The following is a 20273-nucleotide window of genomic DNA, read 5'->3' on the forward strand; positions in this document are numbered from 1 at the left end:
TTTGGATCATCAATAAAGCAAGAGAGTTCCAGAAAAAACATCTACTTCTACTTTATTGATTATGCCAAAGCGTTTGACTGTGTGGATCACAACAAACTGGAAATTTCTTAAAGAGATGGGGAATACCAGACCACCTGACCTGCCTCCTGAGAAATCTGTATGCAGGTCAAGAAGCAACAGTTAGAAATGGACATGGAACAACAGACTGGTTCCAAATCGGGAAAGGAGTACGTCAAGGCTATATATTGCCACCCTGCTTATTTAACTTCTATGCAGAGTACATCATGCGAAATGCTGGGCTGGATGAAGCACAAGCTGGAATCAAGATTGCTGAGAGAAATATCAATAACCTCAGATATGCAGATGACACCACCCTTATGGCAGAAAGTGAAGAAGAACTAAAGAGCCTCTTGATGAAAGTGAAAGAGGAGAGTGAAAAAGTTGGCTTAAAACTCAACATTCAGAAAACTAAGATCATGGCATCTGGTCCCATCACTTCATGGCAAATAGATGGGGAAACAGTGGAAACAGTGAGAGACTTTATTTTTTGGGACTCCAAAATCACTGCAGATGGTGATTGCAGCCATGAAATTAAAAGACGCTTGCTCCTTGGGAGAAAAGCTATGACCAACCTAGACAGCATATTAAAAAGCAGAGACATTACTTTCCCAACAAAGGTCCATCTAGTCAAAGCTGTGGTTTTTCCAGTAGTCATATATGGATATGAGAGTTGGACTATAAAGAAAGCTGAGTGCTGAAGATTGATACTTTTGAACTGTGGTGTTGGAGAAGACTCTTGAGAGTCCCTTGGACTGCAAGGAGATCCAACCAGTCCATCCTAAAGGAAATCAGTCCTGAATATTCACTGGAAGGACTGATGCTGAAGCTGAAACTCCAATACTTTGGCTACCTGATGCGAAGAACTGACTCATTGGAAAAGATCCTGATGCTGGGAAAGATTGAAGGCAGGAGGAGAAGGGGTGACAGAGGATGAGATGATTGGATGGCATCACCGACTCGATGAACTTGAGTTTGAGCAAGCTTTGGGAGTTGGTGATGGACAGGGAAGCCTGGCGTGCTGCAGTCCATGGGGTCTCAAAGAGTCGGACACAACTGAGGGACTGAACTGAATTGCCCTAGTGGTTCAGCAGTATAGACTCCAAGCTTCCAATGCAGGAGCCTGGGTTTCACTTGCCCCTTGGCATGCCCAAAAGAATTAAAAAAGAAATAAATAATCATGATGGCTAACAGAGCAATGAGCATGGGATGTCATTCTTGACTGTTCTCATGCCCTTCCTCCCACTGCACCCACGAGGTCGCGCACCCTGCCATTCCCACCTCCTTGACCCAAGTCAGAAATCCTTCCTCTGTGAAGCCTTGGCCACCACGTAGCCCTCCTGGACCACCGTGTGGCTGCCAGCTAAGCCCCCTGACCACTCTTGTTCCCCTGAAAGCTCTTCACTTGCTGTGCCAGGAGGAAATTTTTAATGCAAAGCTCAGGTTGTATCTCTGTCCCTCTCAGAACCTCTCCTGGACTGTCCATTTCAAAGAAAACGCAGCCACCACATCTCCTGCCGACCTCCAACCCCCACCCTCCACTTACTTTCTCCATGTGGGGAGGGGAGGGTCCTTTGCACTTGCGGTTCCTCCTGCAGGAATATTCTTGTTTGCACTCCCCACCTGCTCAGGGAAGACAGCCCTGCTATCTGTCGGTGGACACTGTGTTGTATATAGAGTGTGTGTGTGTCTGTGTGTGTTGTGTGTGTATGTGCACACATGTGCATCCACGGCCCCAACTAGTGCCCCAGAGGCTTTTGGTGACGGCACCTCTCCTTCCACATCTCGTGCACCATCAGCAGCAGCCTGTTTACCTTTTTTCAACACCAGCTCCTGTCGCCTGCAGGCCATTCCTTTGGCTGCTTCCTTGACCTGGAATGCCCTGGCACCAGCTTTTCTCCTCGCAAACATCTGTTCTTCCTTCAGGACACAGCTTGAATGCCTCTTCCTCTGGGGAGCCTCCTGATTCCCCGGTAGAAGGGGTTGCTGCCCTCCCTCGCCCCCAAGCCCACTGTGTCCCCAGCATTGCTCGTCATTTCCAGGCCTCCCTGGGTCCCTGCACCCAGCACGGAGCCTGACACTCAGGACCTGCTCACAGAACGGGTCTCTGCCCCTCAGAAGGGCTGTGTTTGCGAACCTGAGCTCTGAAGCCCAGCTGGCTGTTTTCAGCCTCAGATCTGTGACCCTACTGTGTGACCTTGAGCAAGTGACTTGACTTCTCTGAGCATCAGTCTCCTCACCTGTGAAATGGGGTAACAGCTGTGCCTGTCCCATAGTTTTACTATGAACCCAAAGCAGGTAACGTGTAAAGTGCTTGGAAGTGTACCTGGTATACAGTAAGGGCTCAAGCACATTGGTGGCTGGTGTATTTCTCGTACCTGGCAGGAGCCTGACTTGAAGTTGCCTGCATTGAACGCTGGCTAAACTGACATGTTCTCCTCTCTGTTTCCAGAGCTGGACAGAGGCCTTACTGAGCCCCAGATTCAGGTGGTTTGCCGCCAGATGCTGGAAGCCCTCACCTTCCTGCATGGCAAGAAGATTATCCACCGGGATCTGAAAGCTGGCAACGTGCTCATGACCCTCGAGGGGGACATCAGGCTGGGTAAGGGGTGTCTCGGGCCAGGTGGGAAGGCAGAGCCCTGCGTCGCACACCTGAGGTTTTGGCCCAGCCTCTGTGGACAGGAGGCAGCGTGAGTCTGCACTCCCATTGGATGTTGAGGTCCTTCCAGGTCTGTCCCCGTCCACCGGGGCACAGTTCCTATCGTGGCTCCATCTAACCCAGGGTTCTCAACTGAGGGAGGTTTTATCCCCCAGGGACATTGGCAGTGTCTGGAGACAGCTCTGATTGTCGCAACTAGGGGTGGGGAGAGACCGCTGGAATCTGGTCTGTAGAGGTGACAGTTGCCCAACATCCCATCGTGCACAGTCAGCCCCTCACTACCAACAGTGACCTCGTCCACGGGCTGGCAGCGCTGCAAGGAGGCACTGGTCCAACCCCTTTTGCTCTTGCTTCCGATAGATAGAATTTGAGGGAAAGTGACAGAAGGAGGGGTATTTCCAGGTGGAAAAGAATACATCAGGGGCATATAGCGAAACCTTTTTTTTTTCTTCATTATGACTCCCCTCTGTTTTTTTTCCAACTGTGGTAAAATATACATAGGGTTACCAGATGACACAGTGGCAAAGAATCCACCTGCCAGTGCAGGAGACGTGGGCTCGACCCCTGGGTCAGGAAAATCCCCTGGAGGAGGAAAAGGCAACCCACTCCAGTATTCTTGCTTGGAAAATCCCAGGGACAGAGGAGCCTGGCGGGCTACAGTCCCTGGGGTCACAAAGAGTCGGACCCCAGTGAACAACTGAGTGCACACACAAAATATACATAACATAAAATGTATCCTCTTAGCTATTTGTCAGTGTCTAGTTCAGTGGCATGAAATACAGTCATACTGCAGTGCAGCCATCACCATCATCCATCTCCGGGACTTTGTCATCTGCCCAAACGGTACCCGTCAAACAGCATCCCCCCCTCCTCTCTGACCCCGGCTCCCAGCAGCCACCGTTCTCCTCCAGGTCTCTCTGAATATGACTGCTCTACAAGTATAATCATTTGTGTTTTTGTGACGGGCTTATTTCTCTTAGCACGATGTCCTCAAGTTTTGTCCGTGTGGTAGCGTGTGTCAGAACTTCTTATTTTTAATAAGTTTTAAACCAAAATAACATGTATCTGTGTCCTCTGCTTTTACTACCTCCTTTCCCTGTCCCCACCCCCCCGAGACAATAGCTTTGAACTCTTCTCGTATCTACTCCTTCATTGTTATATAAATGCCCATAATGCTATTTTTTAAAGTAATGATTTTTGTTGTTTGCTGAAAAAGCTATGTATGTTTGTTATAGAAAATGCACATTGTACAGGAAGGTTTAAAGGGAAAGTCAGAAGGTGCCTGCAGTCTCATCCTCCAGACCTTGGCCCTGAGGGTCATCCCAGATACCGCTGCCTGCATCTTTGTCTGTAGCAGGATGTTCGGATAGAGAGGATTTAGGGGGTGATATTAACACTGGAGAGATGGTAATCTCTTGTTAATCGTTAGACTACATTCAACTCTACTTTCTACTAACATCCTCCTCTGACGTTAAGTAGTTCATTCATCTGCAGCCCATCCTCTTCTTAGCCCCGACCTTCCAACACAGAAGTGTCATTATGTGTGGTTTCTCTAGCAGCTCCCTCCATCTCTTTCTTTCTTTCATTTTTGGCTGTGCTGGGTCTTAGCTGTGGCACACGGGATCTTTGTTGCGGTGTGTGGGCTCCTCTCTAGCTGTGTTGCACAGGCCCCGGGGTGTGCAGGCTCAGCAGTTGGAGCGCTCGGGCTCAGTTGCCCCGGGTTATGTGAAATCTTAGTTCCCTGAGTAGAGGCTGAACTCATGTTCCCTGCATTGGAAGGCAGATTCTTAATCACTGGACCACCAGGGAAGTCCCTACCTTCGTCTCTGTAAGGAGCATTTTAATTATGTCCACAAGAAGCTGCGCCACCACTGGGGCCCTGTGAACCGCAGCAAAATCACGAGGATTGGCACAGAAACCGCACAGCTCCTCCACCCCCTCCTTAAGGACTCGGAAGCTCAGAGACAGGGAGGGCCTGCCGCAGATCCACTAAGGACAGAGCCAGGGCTGAGCCCAGGCCACTGCTCACCTCCAGGCTCCCCCAACTCCGTGACTGCCTGGAGCCGACAAGTGAAGGTCTTACACGAGGGATGCAAGACCAGTGGGTTCTCAGATTTAGTGCTTCTCGGTCACCTGGAGGGCTTCTAAGTCTCAGCTTGCTAGGTACATCCCTTGGGGTTTCTGTCTGTGGCTGAGGCTGAAGAACCTGTATTTCTAATAAGCTCCCAGCTGATGCTGCTATTCCGAGGGACCACACTTTGAGAACTACAGCTCTGAATCCTCAGGAACCAAAGCCTGGTTGGTGGCAGCATCAACAGCATTACCTGGGAGCTTGTTAGAAATGCTCTGTCCCCCAGAGGGTGGGGTTGGTTCTCTCTTGAAATGAGCAGTGTGAGAGGGTTTCTCATAACCAGGCATGAGCGAGGCCATACTCGGTTCTGTTCCTGAAGACAAAACTCCCTGTGACCCTGAGGCCCAGCCCCCATCTGCTACGGCTGTCTTTCCTCCTGTTGCATTCTCTTAGCTGGAGAGGTTAAGAGCTTGCACCCTGGAGCCTGAGAGTGTGTGTGTGCTTAGTCGCTCAGTCATGTCCAACTCTTTGCAACCCCATGGACTGTAGCCCGCCAGGCTCCTCTGTCCATGGGATTCTCCAGACAAGAGTACTGGGGTGGGTTGCCATGCCTTCCTCCAGGGGGTCTTCCCGACCCAGGGATCGATCCCAGTTCTCCCGCATTGCAGGCGTGTTCTTTACTCTCTGAGCCACCAGGGAAGCCCAGGGAGCCTGAGAGATCTGGGTTCAGACCCAAGTCTGCGCCCAGGTCTTTGACCTTGGATACACATGTCACCTCACCTGCTGCCTGTCGACTCTCTCGTCTGTATAACTGGAGCGATGATGAAGGCTCATCCAGAGCTTTGTGATACTGGTTATAAGAAGATGGGTAGAGTGGGCTCTCCAGCAAAGCCAGCCGTAATTACTGTTGGTTTGTTAAGTGTCCGGTGTGTGCCAAGCCCTGTCCTGTGCTGGGCTCTGGGGACAGCAGGACAGAGACCCCAGTCCTCCTCCTGCAGGGTCCCCAGGCCTGTGGGGAGACACAGGAGCATCAGGACTGGGAAAGGAGCCAGTGCTGGGGTGGGGTTGTACAGGGAGGGGTGGTCTGTCCCCTGCCTGGGCCTGACGGTTGGGTGTTTAGAAGAGGCTTGGTGAGAGGCTAGTTTGAGCTGGGTTGTGAAAAGGCAGGTGGATACTTGCCAGGTAAACCAGCTTGGGCAGAGAGGTCTAGCCTTGTGGGTAGAGGCACCGAGTAAGGCCCAGTAGGGTATTTTGGGGGAGTGATAGTAAAAATAATAACACATACGTGTTGGGTCTGTGAAGCATCATCTTGATGCCAGCCATTAGAGAAAGTGCTTTCTAGATGGTATCTTATTTACTTAGCACTCCAGGGGACAGCTGGGAGAGCGGAGGGGACTACCCATCACTGGTGTGGCACCGCAGCCCACACTGGAGTGAGATGCTCAGGGTCGGTCCCTGAAGGGGAGAGGCAGCAGAGTTTGGACTCGGGTCTCTCTGGCCCCGGCTGCTAGTGGACTGGCTCTGTCAAAGGTGGAGGGAAGGCGGGGAAGGGCCAGGTCAGGGAGAGTCTTGGGACAGGAGAGTCTCATGTGCCCTGGGGAGTTCAAGGCAAACCTTCAGCTCAGCCTTCAAGAACATGTCGAACAGAAAAGGCAGGACACAGAGCCTGGGTCTGAAGCAGCCTGAGAGGCTTGTCAGCAGGGAAGCTCAGGGTGGAGACAGCGGGCTAGGAGGTGCCCAGTGGAGTCTCATTTCCCATGGTGTTTCCCCCACCACGACCCCGCGGTCCAGGGGGTGGGGGCACTGACTTACCGAGCAGACTCCAGAATCCCACCTGGAACCCAGCAGAGATGGGGCGGAAGCAGATGGGGGCATCAGCTTTCCCAGGGACTTGGCAGATGCCATTGAGAAAACCAGGAAGCCAACTAAGGAGGAAGAACAGTTCAGGGAGAGTTGAATGTGCGAGTATTTACACAGTTACTGCTGGGCCCTGGGAGCTATGGTGTGGATGCCTGCTGAGACCTAATATTCTGTTTTGGAAAATCATCCTTCCCCCTGGGGCCTGGAATCTGCAGCCTGGGAAGCAGTGGAGGAAGCTTGGGAGGTGGGGTGGCAGTCTGTCTGCCTCTTCCTAGGTCCCTGGGACTGTCTGGGGCCCCTATAGGCACCCCCACCCCCCTGCATGGCCTTATGCAACCCAGGGCTGCATTAGAGAATTGCTCAGCAGCTGTACCTCCCAGGCAAGGATGTCGCCTCACTGGAAACACTGTTTGTGCTTCTCAGTGGAGTGGGAATAAATGGGAAGCAGCACGTTGAACTGAGCAAAGTGTGGGCCCTAGACTCAGATCCTGATTCTGCCACTTCGGAGCTGAATAAACACATTTAACCATTCAGTCCTCGGTCTTTTCATCTGTGCAATGGGTGTAACAACAGACTCTCCCTGCAGTGTTGTTGTGACCTGTGAGCTAAAGCACAAAGTAACTATCACAGGGAAGCTAAGGGTAATGTTCCTCTTGCTGCTAGGCATTTGATTTCTTCCTCATCTTAAGTGTTTACTTCTGTCTAGGATTTCAAACTTCCTCTGAGATTCCCTGGATAGTTGCCAAGCAGAGCAGGCATTCCAGCTCTGGGTGGGTGTGAAGAAGTTCTCTCTGGCTGGTGGGGATCTATTTGTGCAGAGAGAGAAAGGAAGAGTGTCTGCTGTCTGAGACAGTTGGGATATAAAGTGGGGTAAGGACTCTGAGGTCCAAAGATCTGTGTTCTTGTCCTGAATCTGTGCTTGGCCTTGGATGAGTCAGCTAACCCTTTTGAACCATGGTGTCCTCAGACAGAGTGGGCTAATAGTTCTTACCTCATGAATTGTATGATGATTTAATGAGATACTACATGCAAAGCATCTATTGGTGCCCAGCCCATCAGAGAGGCCTGTCATACGTTGAGTTTTTTCCTGGGCTGAGGAATGACTCAGTGTTGTCGTGAGGAGGAATGGTCCTCATTCTCCAGAGAACTCGTGTTCCTCTCCCCAGAGGTGCTTCTCTGAAGATGGGAGGGGAATTTCAGAACTTTTTGGGTCTTTCAATTTCCAAGATGAGGTCTGAACTGCCCTAAAAATCAAAGTGCCTGACACAGAGCCTGACATAGTAGGTGCTCAGTAAGTAGTAGAATCTAGCATTGCCTTTCCTTTAGCAGCTTATGACACTACAGGATCCCTAATTCCCAAAAGCCCCCTGATATTCAGGAGCCCTAACAGGTGGGCCTGGCAGGAACCAGTCACCTGCCTCTCACCCTCACCTGGACCCTAACCCTAAATTCCTTTTTGCTGCTGCCAGCGGGCTGAAGTCCTGGTTCTTTTATGATGGCTATCTGGCACTGAGCCAGTGTTTAATATGTAACTCACTGAATCCTCACAGACTACTGCTAACATTCTACAGAGGAAGGATTTGGCACCTAGAGAGATTAATTAACTTACCCAAGGTCGCAAAGCTAGTCTGAGGAACAACTGGCTTCAGAGCCCAAGTGCTTAACCGCTACCCTCCTTAGACTCTTTTGGTGGCAGATGATAGAAGCTGGTCTCATGTGACTTAAGGCAGACAGGATAATGTGTGTATAGGGTATACGGAACCGTGTTGGGACAGATGCGAGCTGTGTATTTGCAGCTGGACCCTGGAAAACAGTGCTGTGCTGGACGGCTCTGGTTTCTGCCTTTCTGTGCATGTTGGTTAGGCTTTCAGTGCGAGCCCTCACACACAGCTTCTGGCTAAGTGTTCACTTCTCCCAGCACCAGCTCCTACAGGGTGAACTGAGCCACAGCATTTCACACCTCAGAGTCAATAATCCCAGTGAAGAGCTCTGATTGGCCCAGCGTGGCTCAGGCCTAGCAAGCAGGCTTCTCTGATTGGCCCAGCCCATAGTCACTCTGTGAGAATGGGGCCGGCATATGTATCAATGTGACAGTCCCCCTTGCCATCATGGAACAGTGTGGTTGTGGGTGGGGGAGATAGTTTTCCAAACAGGTTTTCCGGAAGGAGAAAAGATTTGGAGTTGCCAGAAAAACAACTGCTGTCTGCTCTAGACTGGCAGAGCCTGTTGGAGTAATAGCGACCCAGAAGAGGGAGTGAGTGAGGTGGAAGTGGATGGAAAACAAGAACAAAGGACTGAATTTGCAGTTGGCTTGAGAAAGGGAAAAGACTAGAGAAATGAAGAGTTATGGGAGAGAAGAGAGGATGAAGGCAGTGGGAATGGGAGGCCGAAGACAGAGGGGAGTAAATGGGAAAACAAAGCCCTTATTAGGGGTCCCCTGTATCTGGTTGCCTAAGAAACAAAACAAAAATGGCAATAGAAAAATAGAGCAGTTCTTTTGGTCTCACAGTTGGTTGTATAATATGATCCCGTTGGACTTTTCCTGGTGGTACGGTGGATAAGACAGGGGACACGGGTTTGATCCCTGGTCTGGGAAGATTCCACGTGCCAAGGAGCAACTAAGCCTGTGAGTCACGACTGAGCCCGCATGTTGCAGCTACTGAGCCCTTGTGCCTAGAGCCTGTGCTCTGCAATGAGAAAAGTCTGAGCATTGCAATGAAGAGTAGCTCGTGATTGCCGCAACTAGTGCATAGCAGCGCAGATCCAGTGCAGCCAAAAATTAATTAATTTAAAAGGTATGACCCCATTTACTAGATGAAGAAACTGAGGCTCAGAAACATGAAATAGTTTGTCTCAAATCACTGTAGAATCTTTTCACTTCCCTGCTTGGTACTGTTTCCATGTTATCCCTAGGAAGACAGATGTCCTGGTGGTTATTATAAGAGAGATTATGGGGTATTGGTAGAAGCCTCCTTCTTTTGAGCCCAGGCATGCCTCTGCTGCCCTGATCTAGAGGAAGGAGGCCCCTGGGATCCCAGGGCTGGGTGGATAGAAGCCTTTGATTCTCCCATCCCCATCCCAGTTTGAGCAGGTCCTAAACCCTCAGTGAGGCTTTACTTTTCTGTCTGCACCATGAGGCCTGTGGCTAGTGTTTGCCTACAGAGTCACTGCCAGCATTTTGGATGGGACAGTTTTTGCCAAGTAAAGAAGGGCAGCATCCCTGTTTCTTGCTCACTAAGTGGCAGCAGTTCTTCGTTGTGGCAATCTGACCGCCCCAGTTATTTCCAAATGCTTCCTGGGGCATGTGGCACCACCCTGGGTTGAGGCCTACTGGGAAGGTTCTCAGGTGAGCCCTGACCAAGCTGGACTGTGGACCCCCCGGGTGTGGGGTGGAGGGTCCGGGAGAGGAGGACTGTTGGGCAGTGGTTGGCTTTAGCTGGCCTGGCATTGTCTGGGAAAAGGCTCCTCTTATATTGGATTCTTGTGGTTGCCTGCAGTTAAGGGGACAGATGAGAGATTCTCCTGTATAACTTTATCCTGTTCACCGCCTCTGTGTGTGTACAGAGTGTGATATGTAATGCATTTATACTGTTACATAGTTTTCTGACTATAAAAGTTATGTGTGCTATTTACACAGGTGTAGAAAGGTATGTACAGTGGTATTCACTGCAACAATATTAGTAACAGCAAGAAATCAGAAATGATCCAATTTTCTCCAGTAGAGGATTACTTGAAGAAGTTATGGTATGTCATACAGTAGAATCTTTTTCAGTTATTGAAAATGAAGTTGTAGAAAATGATAATCTTTTGTTAAGATGTATGTACATACTGTGAAAGGGAAAAAAACAAATTGCAAAATAGTATGTTGAATCTGATTTCATTCTTTTAAAAGTAGCAAATACCTGAAAATTTTATATATATGTATATATATGTGCTTAGTCGCTCAGTTGTGTCCAACTCTTTGCGACACCAAGGACTGCAGCCCACCAGGCTCCTCTGTCCATGGGATTCTCCAGGCAGGAGTACTGGGGTGGGTTGCCATTTCCTTCTCCAACGTATGTGTATATATATACGTATACACATACACACATATATATGGGCTTCCCTGGTAGCTCCGTGGTAAAGAGTCTGCCTGCGGTGCAGGAGACCCAGGTCCGATCCCTGAGTTGAGAAGATCCTCTGGAGGAGAGCATGACAACCCACTCCAGTATTTCTGCCTGGAGAATCCCATGGACAGAGGAGCCTGGCGGGCTGCAGTCCATAGGGTTGCATAGAGTCGGACATGACTGAAGCGACTATACAGCAGTGTGTGTGTGTGTGTGTGTGTGTGTGTGTGTGTGTGTGTGTGTGTGTGTGTGTGTGTGTGTGTGTGTGTGTGTGTGTGTGTGTGTGTGTGTGTGTGTGTGTGTGTACACACACTTATATATTTTTTATGATTTTATTTACATATGTGATTTTTATTTATATCAATAAGTCTAGAGCTAGATGCAACAATTTCATAAGTGTTTGTCACTGCCAGGATTATGGACACTTTTTATTCTGTAAGTGTCTGAATGTTTGATAATCAGCCTTGCCTTGGTAAGGTAGATATAGTCCTATGCACAGTTAGGAATAGACCCACACAGAGAAGGAAACTGAAGTCCCTCTGATCGTGCCGGGGTGCGCCTCTGCCGGCTTCCTTCCAGTCTCTTCTCTGTGCTCAGAAAGGTGAGAGCGGAGCGCCCAGACTCGGCGGCACATCTGTCTTCGTGTCGGGTGACCGTCCACCAGCTACTTAATGTCTCTAGATGTCACTGTCCTCATCTGTAAAAGAGGATAATAATTTTCCCTGCCCCAAAGGGTCATAGACACAGATGGTGCATATATAGTAATATGTGTGCTGATGAGATGCAAAGTGATACATAGAGGAAGGTGAATGACGTGCAGAAGCCTCTCTGGGTAGTGCTGCACAGCCAGTAAGTTGTCAGTAAATAGTAGTTTTTATTAGATCAACATGCAATTTTTTTTAAAAAGTGAGATCATGGTATGTATACATATATATATAATATATATTTTTTCCAGTCAGCTTTTTAAAAAAATTGAATAATATCAGATAACCCCCCATATCCTTAAATGTTCCTTAGAAACATGGTTACTTCATGTTTTTCTTTCATTCCATCACTTGTGCAAACCAGAATTAACTTACAAATCCCCCAAAGTTGGATATTGAGGCGTCTTGTGAGGTTTCCCACATGACCCTCTAAGAGGTGTGGCAATGGGCTGGCCTGTTTGCGTCTGTGAGTCTCGGTCTGGAATCGCACCTTTCAGAGGGAGGGCTTCTCAGAAGCGGGGCTGTTGGGTGTGCGCAGCGTGTCAGGGGGTACTGGTACCTGGGGCCAGGGTGCCCTTCACGCTGGATGCGCCAGCTCACACCCCCCGGCAGAGTGTGAAGTTCTTTCACCACATCCTGGCCCCCACTGGGATTTACTTAAAAACAAAAACAACCCCCTCAACTTTACCACATGTATTTCAGCTTTTCGAACCATAAAAGCAATGCATACTCCCTATAAAGTGTACACAGTAAAAAATGTAAGGCCACCTCAGTGCACGGCCCCCACCAGAGTCCCGCGTCCGGGGAGGTGGCCACGATTAAGTTTGCTGTGCAGCCGTCCAGACCGGTTTCTGTGTTCATGGACATGTGTGTGTTCTCAGCCTGTGTGTGTACTTCTTAAGATGTGACTAGAATTCACACTGTCCATTCACACTGCGCACTGCTCTGTCAGCACCATGGCGGGAATAGTGTGTTATGGACCAACTTCCAAATTAACACAAAGGCGAGCTCATCCTTTTTACGAACTGCGTGTTATTTCATGGTCTGAGTGAGCCTCGATTTCCTGAACTTTCTGCCAATCAGGTTTCAACAGCAGCTCAGGTTATTTCCCGTTTTTCACTCGCTTGAATAATGCTTTAGAAGCTTCCATGTATATTTGAAATCTGGTTGGGGGGATTTATTTCCAGAAATAGAATTGTTGTCAAACGTATTTCTTTTTCCATTGCTTGTTTGTTTTTGGCCAGAGCATGCAGGGAGCATGGAGTCTTCACCCCTGGACTGGCAGGGAAGGCCCTCAATATATGTCTTATAGCCCAGTTTTGTCTCTTTTTTTTTCTCTCTTCTTTTATCTTGTTGTTCTTTTGATAGCCCTGTTGAGTGTTTCACGTGGCAGATGTAGCATCAGGTACAGCTGTGGACAGAGCAGAAATGGCCTCTTTCCTTATGGAAGTCCCCACGTGCCTGCTGCTTTGTCTCTGATTCCTGTTTTAAAATTGGAAAAGGGGAGAGAGGAATGTTTCCAACAGCAGAGACTGCCGGGTGAAAATCCCTTTTGAAGTGTCCGAGGGCAGCCGTCTACCTGTCGTGGGACATGGCTTATAAACTCCATTCGGGGAGCAAACAGCTGGGCCGCCCCTGCCCCCTGCCCAGGGGCAGCCCGGGATTCCCAGGCTGCAGGGAGGGGCCGCCCCACCCGCCTGGCTGGGCCCCAGAAGGGGAAGCAGCAACCACCCAAAAAGCTGGTAGGCGCTTGTTTTAGGGAGGACCCTGGGGACCAGCTGTGTGTCATTTTGAAAGTTGGTGGTTTCCGCTTTTCCTCTCCCTTCTTTGGAAGGGACCAGAGGGTGCTGAGATAGGGGAGTGGCCAGCTCCAGCCTCCCTCCTGGAAGCCCCACCCTGGGTCTGAGGGGCAGTCCCTCTTCCCCAAAGGTGTCCTGGGATGGCATGTCCGCCATTGTTGGTGTTTATAGGGGAGCCAGGCCCACGTGGGTGCCGCATCTCCAGAGGGGTGGTGACGTGTCCAGGCCAACAGGGCAGAGCTGGCCTCTCACCTGGATTTCCTGGGTTTTGCATCTCACCCTGTAGCTGCTGCTGCTCCCACCCTGAAAGGCAGCAGCTCTCCAGCCCCAGCAGCCAGACTGTCCCGGGAGCACTTCCTTAGCTGACCAAGTAGCTCTTGTCCAGTTAGCACTGACTAAGGCTCAGAGGCCAGCAGTCCTGACCATTCCCAGGAGGAGGTCTCAGTACAGCCTTGTCCTTGTCCCCGACTACACTCTCAGGAGTATAGCTCAAGTACCCCATGGAATATTCACTGTCATGGTGGAGCATTTACCAAGAGCTGGGCTTGGAGCTGAGTGCCTTAGTTGTGTCATTTCATCTCACTGCAGCCCTCCAAAGTGAGTTCTGCAGCCTTACCGGTGTCACGGGAGGGAAACTGAGGGTCACAGGCTTGGTAACTGTCCGGGCCCCTGCCTGTCTCTCCCCTTATCTAAGACCACCCCTTCCAGCCACGCTGCCCTGCCCCTCCTGGGCCCTCCAGCCGGCTTGTCTCCTCTGCCTGCAAATATTTTCCCCTAGCCCTTGACCTCCTGTCTAAACTAGCCGCCCACGCACCCAGCCCTGTCTGTGCCTTATCCCTGCATGGCCCTTCTCGTTACCAGGAGGCCCATGGTGTGGAGGGCCCGTTTCCACCACTAAAAAACAGGCCAATGAGGGTGAAGGTTTTGTTTCCACTCTGTGCCTAGAACAGTGCCTGGCACATAATAGATGTTCAGTTAGTATTTGTTGAATGAATGAATTGCCTGGAAATGGAAAAAAAAATTTTTTTATGAATTTAAGTTTTTATTTGTGTATTTCACTGTAGTGCTGTGACAACAAAATGACATCTGTATACCAGAGCATACATATATCAACAGTAAGATGTAACTTCTCATTACACCACTGCTAGAATATTTAGCTTTTTGTAGGACACATAAACATATAAGGTGGCCACACCAAATAATCGGCTTTTTTCCTTAGCTGGACTTCTTCCAGGTCCTCCCTTCCTTGTCTCTCGAGCCCTGCACCCCCATCTTCCCATCACGTTACACGATTGTGAATAGATACAGTTGGTGTTTATGGGATTGCTGGCTGCCTCCACTGCTAAACTTCGAGTTGCCTGAGGGCATGGACTTAGTTTGCTTTGCCCCCACTGTATTCTCCGCTCCAGCTCGTGGGTGGTTCCAGATGGCACCTAAATGAATAGATGAAAGAACCCAGTGACACAGAAGGGGCGAGACTGGAGCCCAGCTCTCTGGTGGTCAGGCCTGTCGCTCAGCACTGTGCCTGCTCCTGGTTTGTGAGTCTGAGTGAAACTCCCAGTCGTGGTTTCCAGGCCCAGGTGGAGGCTCTCGGGGTGGCTGTTACAGCTTCAATGGTTCTCTCAGGGTGTTGCTTCCTCCTGAGTTAAGCTTTTAATCAAGGTGAAACTTGCCTCCGGAAGGCTGGAGCGCTGGAGAAAATTCCTCTTTGTGGTGCTGGGTTCTTCCCTTAGCAATGGGTGGTGGTCATGGATGTGTGTAAAGAGAAGTTGTATTAATTAATTTTGTTAGTCCTGAAAGTCAAATGCTTTTGTCATGGCAAACTTCAGAAATTCAGAAAAGTAGAAGAAACCTCATCTCGTCTCTCTGCCCATGGACAACCATTTAAGCAAGCTAGTACATTTCCTCCAATAATTCAAACTATTTTTGCTCTTTTTGGGGGAGGTAGTGCATAATTCCAGCCATACAATATTTTCAAATATATATCCTCTCCCTTTCCTGTTGAGACTATATAAATATACCAATAAAATATTTTCATATTCTATTAAACATTGAAAATTTCAATATCTGTTGTTTTAGACTACCCAGGTGGCACTGGTGGTAAAGAACCTGCCTGCCAATGCAGGAGACATAAGAAATGTGGGTTTGACCCGTGGGTCAGGAAGATCCCCTGGAGAATGGCATGGCAACCCACTCCAGTATTCTTGCCTGGGGAATCCCATGGACAGAGGAGCCTGGTGGGTTACAGTCCATAGAGTTGCAGAGAGTTGGACACTATTGAAGCGACTTAGCACACATGGTGTTTTAAAATTTTAATTTATTTTTCCCTACATTTTTGTTCAGATAAAATTGACATTCAGCACTATGTCAGTTTAAGGTTACATCATAACAATTGGACTTACATATACCATGTGATTGTTACGATGAATTTAGTGAATATCCATTTATGTAGTTACAAAATAAAAGAAAAAATTTTTCCTTGTGATGAGAACTCTTAGGATTTACTCTCTTAACAACTTTCATATGTAACATATAGTAATGTTATATTTATTTATTTATATATATTTATTGTGCTTAATTATATTTAAGCATATTTAAGTACATTCCTAGTCCTTATTTATCTCATAACTGCAAATTTGTACCTTTTGACTAATTTCATCTAATTCTCCTTCCCCCAAACCCCCATAGATCTGATCTCTTTTTCTGTGAGTTTGTTTGTTGACAACACTATATTGATTCCTTGTGTAAAACGTAGTAAGTTGATTTTTCTGCACATTATAAAATGATCACCGCTATAAGACCATCTATTGCCACACAAAGATATTACATTATTATTGACTATATTCCCTACACTGTACATTTCATTCCTATGACTCATTTATTTTATAACTGGAAGTTTGTACCTTTTAGTCTCCCTCATCTATTATTAAATGTATATTAAAATTGAATATTATGTATAATTCAGTATTGAAATATTGAATAAAATATTTTAAAACTTTAATGACTATAAATAAAATACTCCACCATATGTGTGTATATCACACTTAATCTGTTCAGTTATTTACTCTTTACCTTCTTTCTTGGTTTTCCTGGTGGCTTAGATGGTGAAGAATCTGCCTACAGTACAGAGACCTGGGTTTAATCCCTGGGTTGGGAAGATTGCCTGGAGAAGGGAATGGCTACCCAGTATTCTTTTTTTTTTTTTTTTAAAAATATGGAACGCTTCACGAATTTGCGTGTCATCCTTGCGCAGGGGCCATGCTAATCTTCTCTGTATCGTTCCAATTTTAGTATATGTGCTGCCGAAGCGAGCACTACCCAGTATTCTTGACTGGAGAATTCCATGGACAGAGGAGCCTGGTGGAAATACAGTCCATGGGGTCGCAACGAGTTGGACACGACTGAATGACTAACATACTTATTTCTTACTGTTGTTGTTCAGTCGCTCAGTTGTGTCCGACTCATTGCGACCCCATGGACTGCAGCACGCCAGGCTTCCCTGTCCTTCACCATCTCCCGGAGCTTGCTCAACCTCATGTCCATTGAGTCGGTGATGCCATCCAACCATCTCATCCTCTGTCTTCCTCTTCTCCTCCCGCCCTCAATCTTTCCCAGCATCAGGGTCTGTTCTAATGTTTCAGCTCTTCACATCCTAGTTCATCTTTCTTTGCATGTACGTTTGTATATATGATACACAATCTTAAATCCTTTTTAGAAAAGACAGAATATATTATATACTGCATGTAAGAGTTTTTAAAATCACTAAGCAGTGATGCTTGTTTTTAAGTTGTCTCTATTATAATGGCATTTTGGTGAACAGTCATTACCCGTAATGTTTTTATATTTAAGATTATCACAGGGAATTCCCTGGTGGTCCAGTGTTTAGGACTCTGTGCTTTCGTTGCTGAGGGCCTGGGTTCAATCCCTGGTTGGGGAACTAAGATCCCAGAAACCACAAGGTGCTGCCAAAAAACAGAAAGAAGATTGTTTCATTAAGGTAGACTCCTAGATTTGGGTTACTGCCCCAGAAGAGTATGGACGTCTTATTTTATTTATTTATTTTTTAGTCTGCACCGTGCAGCATGTGGGATCTTAATTCTCCAACCAGGGATCAAACTTGTGCGCCCTGCGTTGGGAGCTCAAAGTCTTAACCACAGGACCACTGCTGCTAAGTCGCTTCAGTCGTGTCCAACTCTGTGCGACCCCATAGACGGCAGCCCACCAGGCTCCGCCATCCCTGGGATTCTCCAGGCAAGAATACTGGAGTGGGTTGCCATTTCCTTCTTCAGTGCATGAAAGGGAAAAGTGAAAGTGAAGTCACTCAGTCATGTCCGACTCTTAGCTACCCCATGGACTATAGCCTACCAGGCTCCTCCGTCCATGGGATTTTCCAGGCAAGAGTACTGGAGTGGGGTGCCATTGCCTTCTCCACAGGACCACTAGGGATGTCCCAAGTATGGGTATTTTAGAAGTTCTTGCAATTTATTGCCAAACTGCTTTCCTAAAAGCCTCTTCAATTTATATTCTTATTAGCAAGTAGGAAGGTGTATACCTCCATACATTCTTACAGCAGTGGGTGTTATTATTTTTTAATGATCACTAATTTGCTAGACAGAAAATGTCATCTGTTAGTTGATTTGGAACGCGTATCTCTGAGTCCACACCCCAGGGCCGTGGGTGGAGGAATGTCCATCCAGTACTCTATCTGAGATTCTTGCCTTGCAGCTGACTTCGGTGTGTCTGCCAAGAATCTGAAAACTCTGCAGAAGCGAGATTCCTTCATAGGAACGCCTTACTGGTGAGTCGTGTAGCTTCTGGAAATGGGGTGGTGGACTGCACGTCACACCTCCGTGTCCCCTTGGAGACCCCTGGCTGGGCTGGAGGGGAGAGGACAGGCAGGGGCTCCTGAGTCAGCCTGCTGGGTCTCAGCCCGCGCGCCCCCACTTACTAGCAGCGAGACCTTGGCCATATTACTCAGCTTTTTGTGCCTCAGTTTGCTCATCTGTGAAATCAGGGGTATAAATAGTGCCTGTGTAATGTGGTATTGTGAGGATTAAATGGGATGGGGCATATAGAAATAGTGCTCCATTAATAAGAACTGACATTCCCTGGAGAATGGTTCTTGATGAATTCAACACGTGCAGAGTGTCAGGCAGACCCAGAGCTGGGCCTGGGGCCGGGAAGATGAGCAGAACCAGTTCAGGCGCTGCGCTCATATGAAATCTCCCTGGACGCATCCAGTCCATTTTGTTGCCTTCTTTTCCAAAAAAAAAAAACCTCTCAGTTTCGCACCTAGCTGCTTTCTGTTTTACTTCCTTCCCATCGTGGAGTTAGGTTCCTTTTCTGCTCGCTTATTACTCACTCTCTCTCTCCCCCCGTTTATTCCTCCTCCTCTCTCTCCCGCCCCTCTCTGCGCTCTCGCACCTTCTTCCCCGACCCTCCCGCCCGGTTCTCCCCGCGTCCCTTCCGCCCTGCCCCCACCCGCCCCTTCCCCAGGACCCTGTGTTCTGGATTGCTGCTGCCCTCTTCTGGTAGGAATCGGAACTGCAGCAGGACTAGGCTGTGAAGCCGCTTGGAAGGCGCCCTTTTGTGAGAAAACCGTCCTAAGGAAGATAGTGGGTGGGGAAGGATTGCACATCAAGACCTGGGAGCGCTCGCGCTGGTCCTTGACCCTGAGCCTCCGAGAGGCGCCTGTGGAGGCCCGGGTCTTAGCGCTCTGTTGTCCCCTGGTTGGCTCAGGATGGCCCCCGAGGTGGTGATGTGCGAGACCATGAAGGACACCCCGTACGACTACAAAGCCGACATCTGGTCCCTGGGCATCACCCTGATTGAGATGGCCCAGATCGAGCCTCCGCACCACGAGCTCAACCCCATGCGCGTGCTGCTCAAGATCGCGAAGTCCGACCCTCCCACGCTGCTCTCGCCTTCCAAGTGGTAAGGAGCCAGGAGCCTACCCCGGGGGGTCTTCAGGGCGGCCAGCGGCCCTGGGTGGCAGGGCAGGTGGGGTGGGGGAAGTGGGGTGCCAGGGCTCTGCTGGCCCCGCTTGGCCCACAGCTGGGGAGCAGTCAGGCCTGGGAGTCTGCAGGCTTTTTCTGAGCTCCCTGGGCCCTCAGAGCTCGTTCCTTCCTCTGTGCTCTGAGCATCAGCTCTCTGTCCACGCAGACGGGGGAACCCAAATAAGCCGGATCCCACTGCAGGAATGAGAGCCCACGTGAGCCCTTGCAGCCACAGGGCACAACCCTGGGCTGGGAGTTGGGGCTCAAACCCCCAGCATGGCTGTGTTTGGCTGTGTGGCCTCGGGCAAGTCCCCACTCTGATTCTGCATCCCCTCTGTCCGTGACCAGAAGGGCGTCCTGAGGTTGCCTCCGCTGGCTAGCTTATAAAGGCGCCCTTTGTCCTTTGAGGGGCGTGTTTGGGAAGCACGTGACTCTCGGGAGAGTGGAGTCCCTGATGCGGGGCGTCTTCTCGGCTCTTACCCGCTCCTAGCTCACTGCCACCACCTGTCTGTCCTCCCAGGTCTGCAGAGTTCCGAGATTTCCTGAAGACGGCCCTGGATAAGAACCCAGAGACACGGCCCAGCGCTGCGCAGCTCCTGGAGGTGAGTGGTCCCCCTCTCCCAGGTAGCTGCCCACCTTGACCCGGAAGCTGGGTTGGTCCTCCCCCAGTCCAGGGGGCATCGTGCACAGCCGGTCAGTCATCGGCCAACGTGCCCTGAGCACCTGCTACCTGACAACCCTCGCACAGGGAGGGCTGCAGTGAAGGAGACCCCAGAGTCCTATCCCCATGGAGCTAACCTTCTGGGCGGGGGGGACAGGCGGCCGATCAGCAGATGTGCATGTGGCAGGTGGGGAGCAGGGCTGTGGGGAAAAAGAAAGCAGCACAGAGGAGGGGCTGCTCTCCTAGAAAAGGAGGACACGAGAGGCTCTGTGAGCAAACACCCGGAGGAGGCGAGGGGGCCACACGTGGGGCTCGAGAGTGGAGGTGGAGGCCTGGGATGGGGGCACGATGGGTGCAGCT

The 20273-nt window shown here is 49.5% G+C and overlaps 1 protein-coding gene and 1 non-coding gene across 4 annotated transcripts in view; one reads left to right on the forward strand and one right to left on the reverse strand.

Moving 5' to 3' along the window:
- The window catches only part of STK10 (serine/threonine kinase 10), a 129562-nt gene that overhangs the window by 56381 nt on the left and 52908 nt on the right, over positions 1-20273 (forward strand). For all 3 annotated transcript variants that reach the window (XR_014062263.1, XM_081520716.1, XM_081520717.1), the window contains 4 exons: positions 2510-2659; positions 17982-18054; positions 18996-19190; positions 19773-19854. Coding sequence is in view for 2 of the 3 variants with exons in the window: in XM_081520716.1 (XP_081376842.1) it covers positions 2510-2659; positions 17982-18054; positions 18996-19190; positions 19773-19854 (500 nt within the window). In the remaining variant the exon portion in view is untranslated. The remainder of the gene's footprint in view (positions 1-2509; positions 2660-17981; positions 18055-18995; positions 19191-19772; positions 19855-20273) is intronic.
- On the reverse strand, positions 16465-16571 carry LOC145519218 (U6 spliceosomal RNA). The gene has a single exon (XR_014063636.1). It is a non-coding gene; the product is annotated as a U6 spliceosomal RNA (small nuclear RNA).

The sequence above is a fragment of the Giraffa tippelskirchi genome, chromosome 8 (assembly GCF_054371585.1).
Source record: "Giraffa tippelskirchi isolate mGirTip1 chromosome 8, T2T-mGirTip1v1.2.pri, whole genome shotgun sequence".
Taxonomy (NCBI): Eukaryota; Metazoa; Chordata; class Mammalia; order Artiodactyla; family Giraffidae; genus Giraffa; species Giraffa tippelskirchi.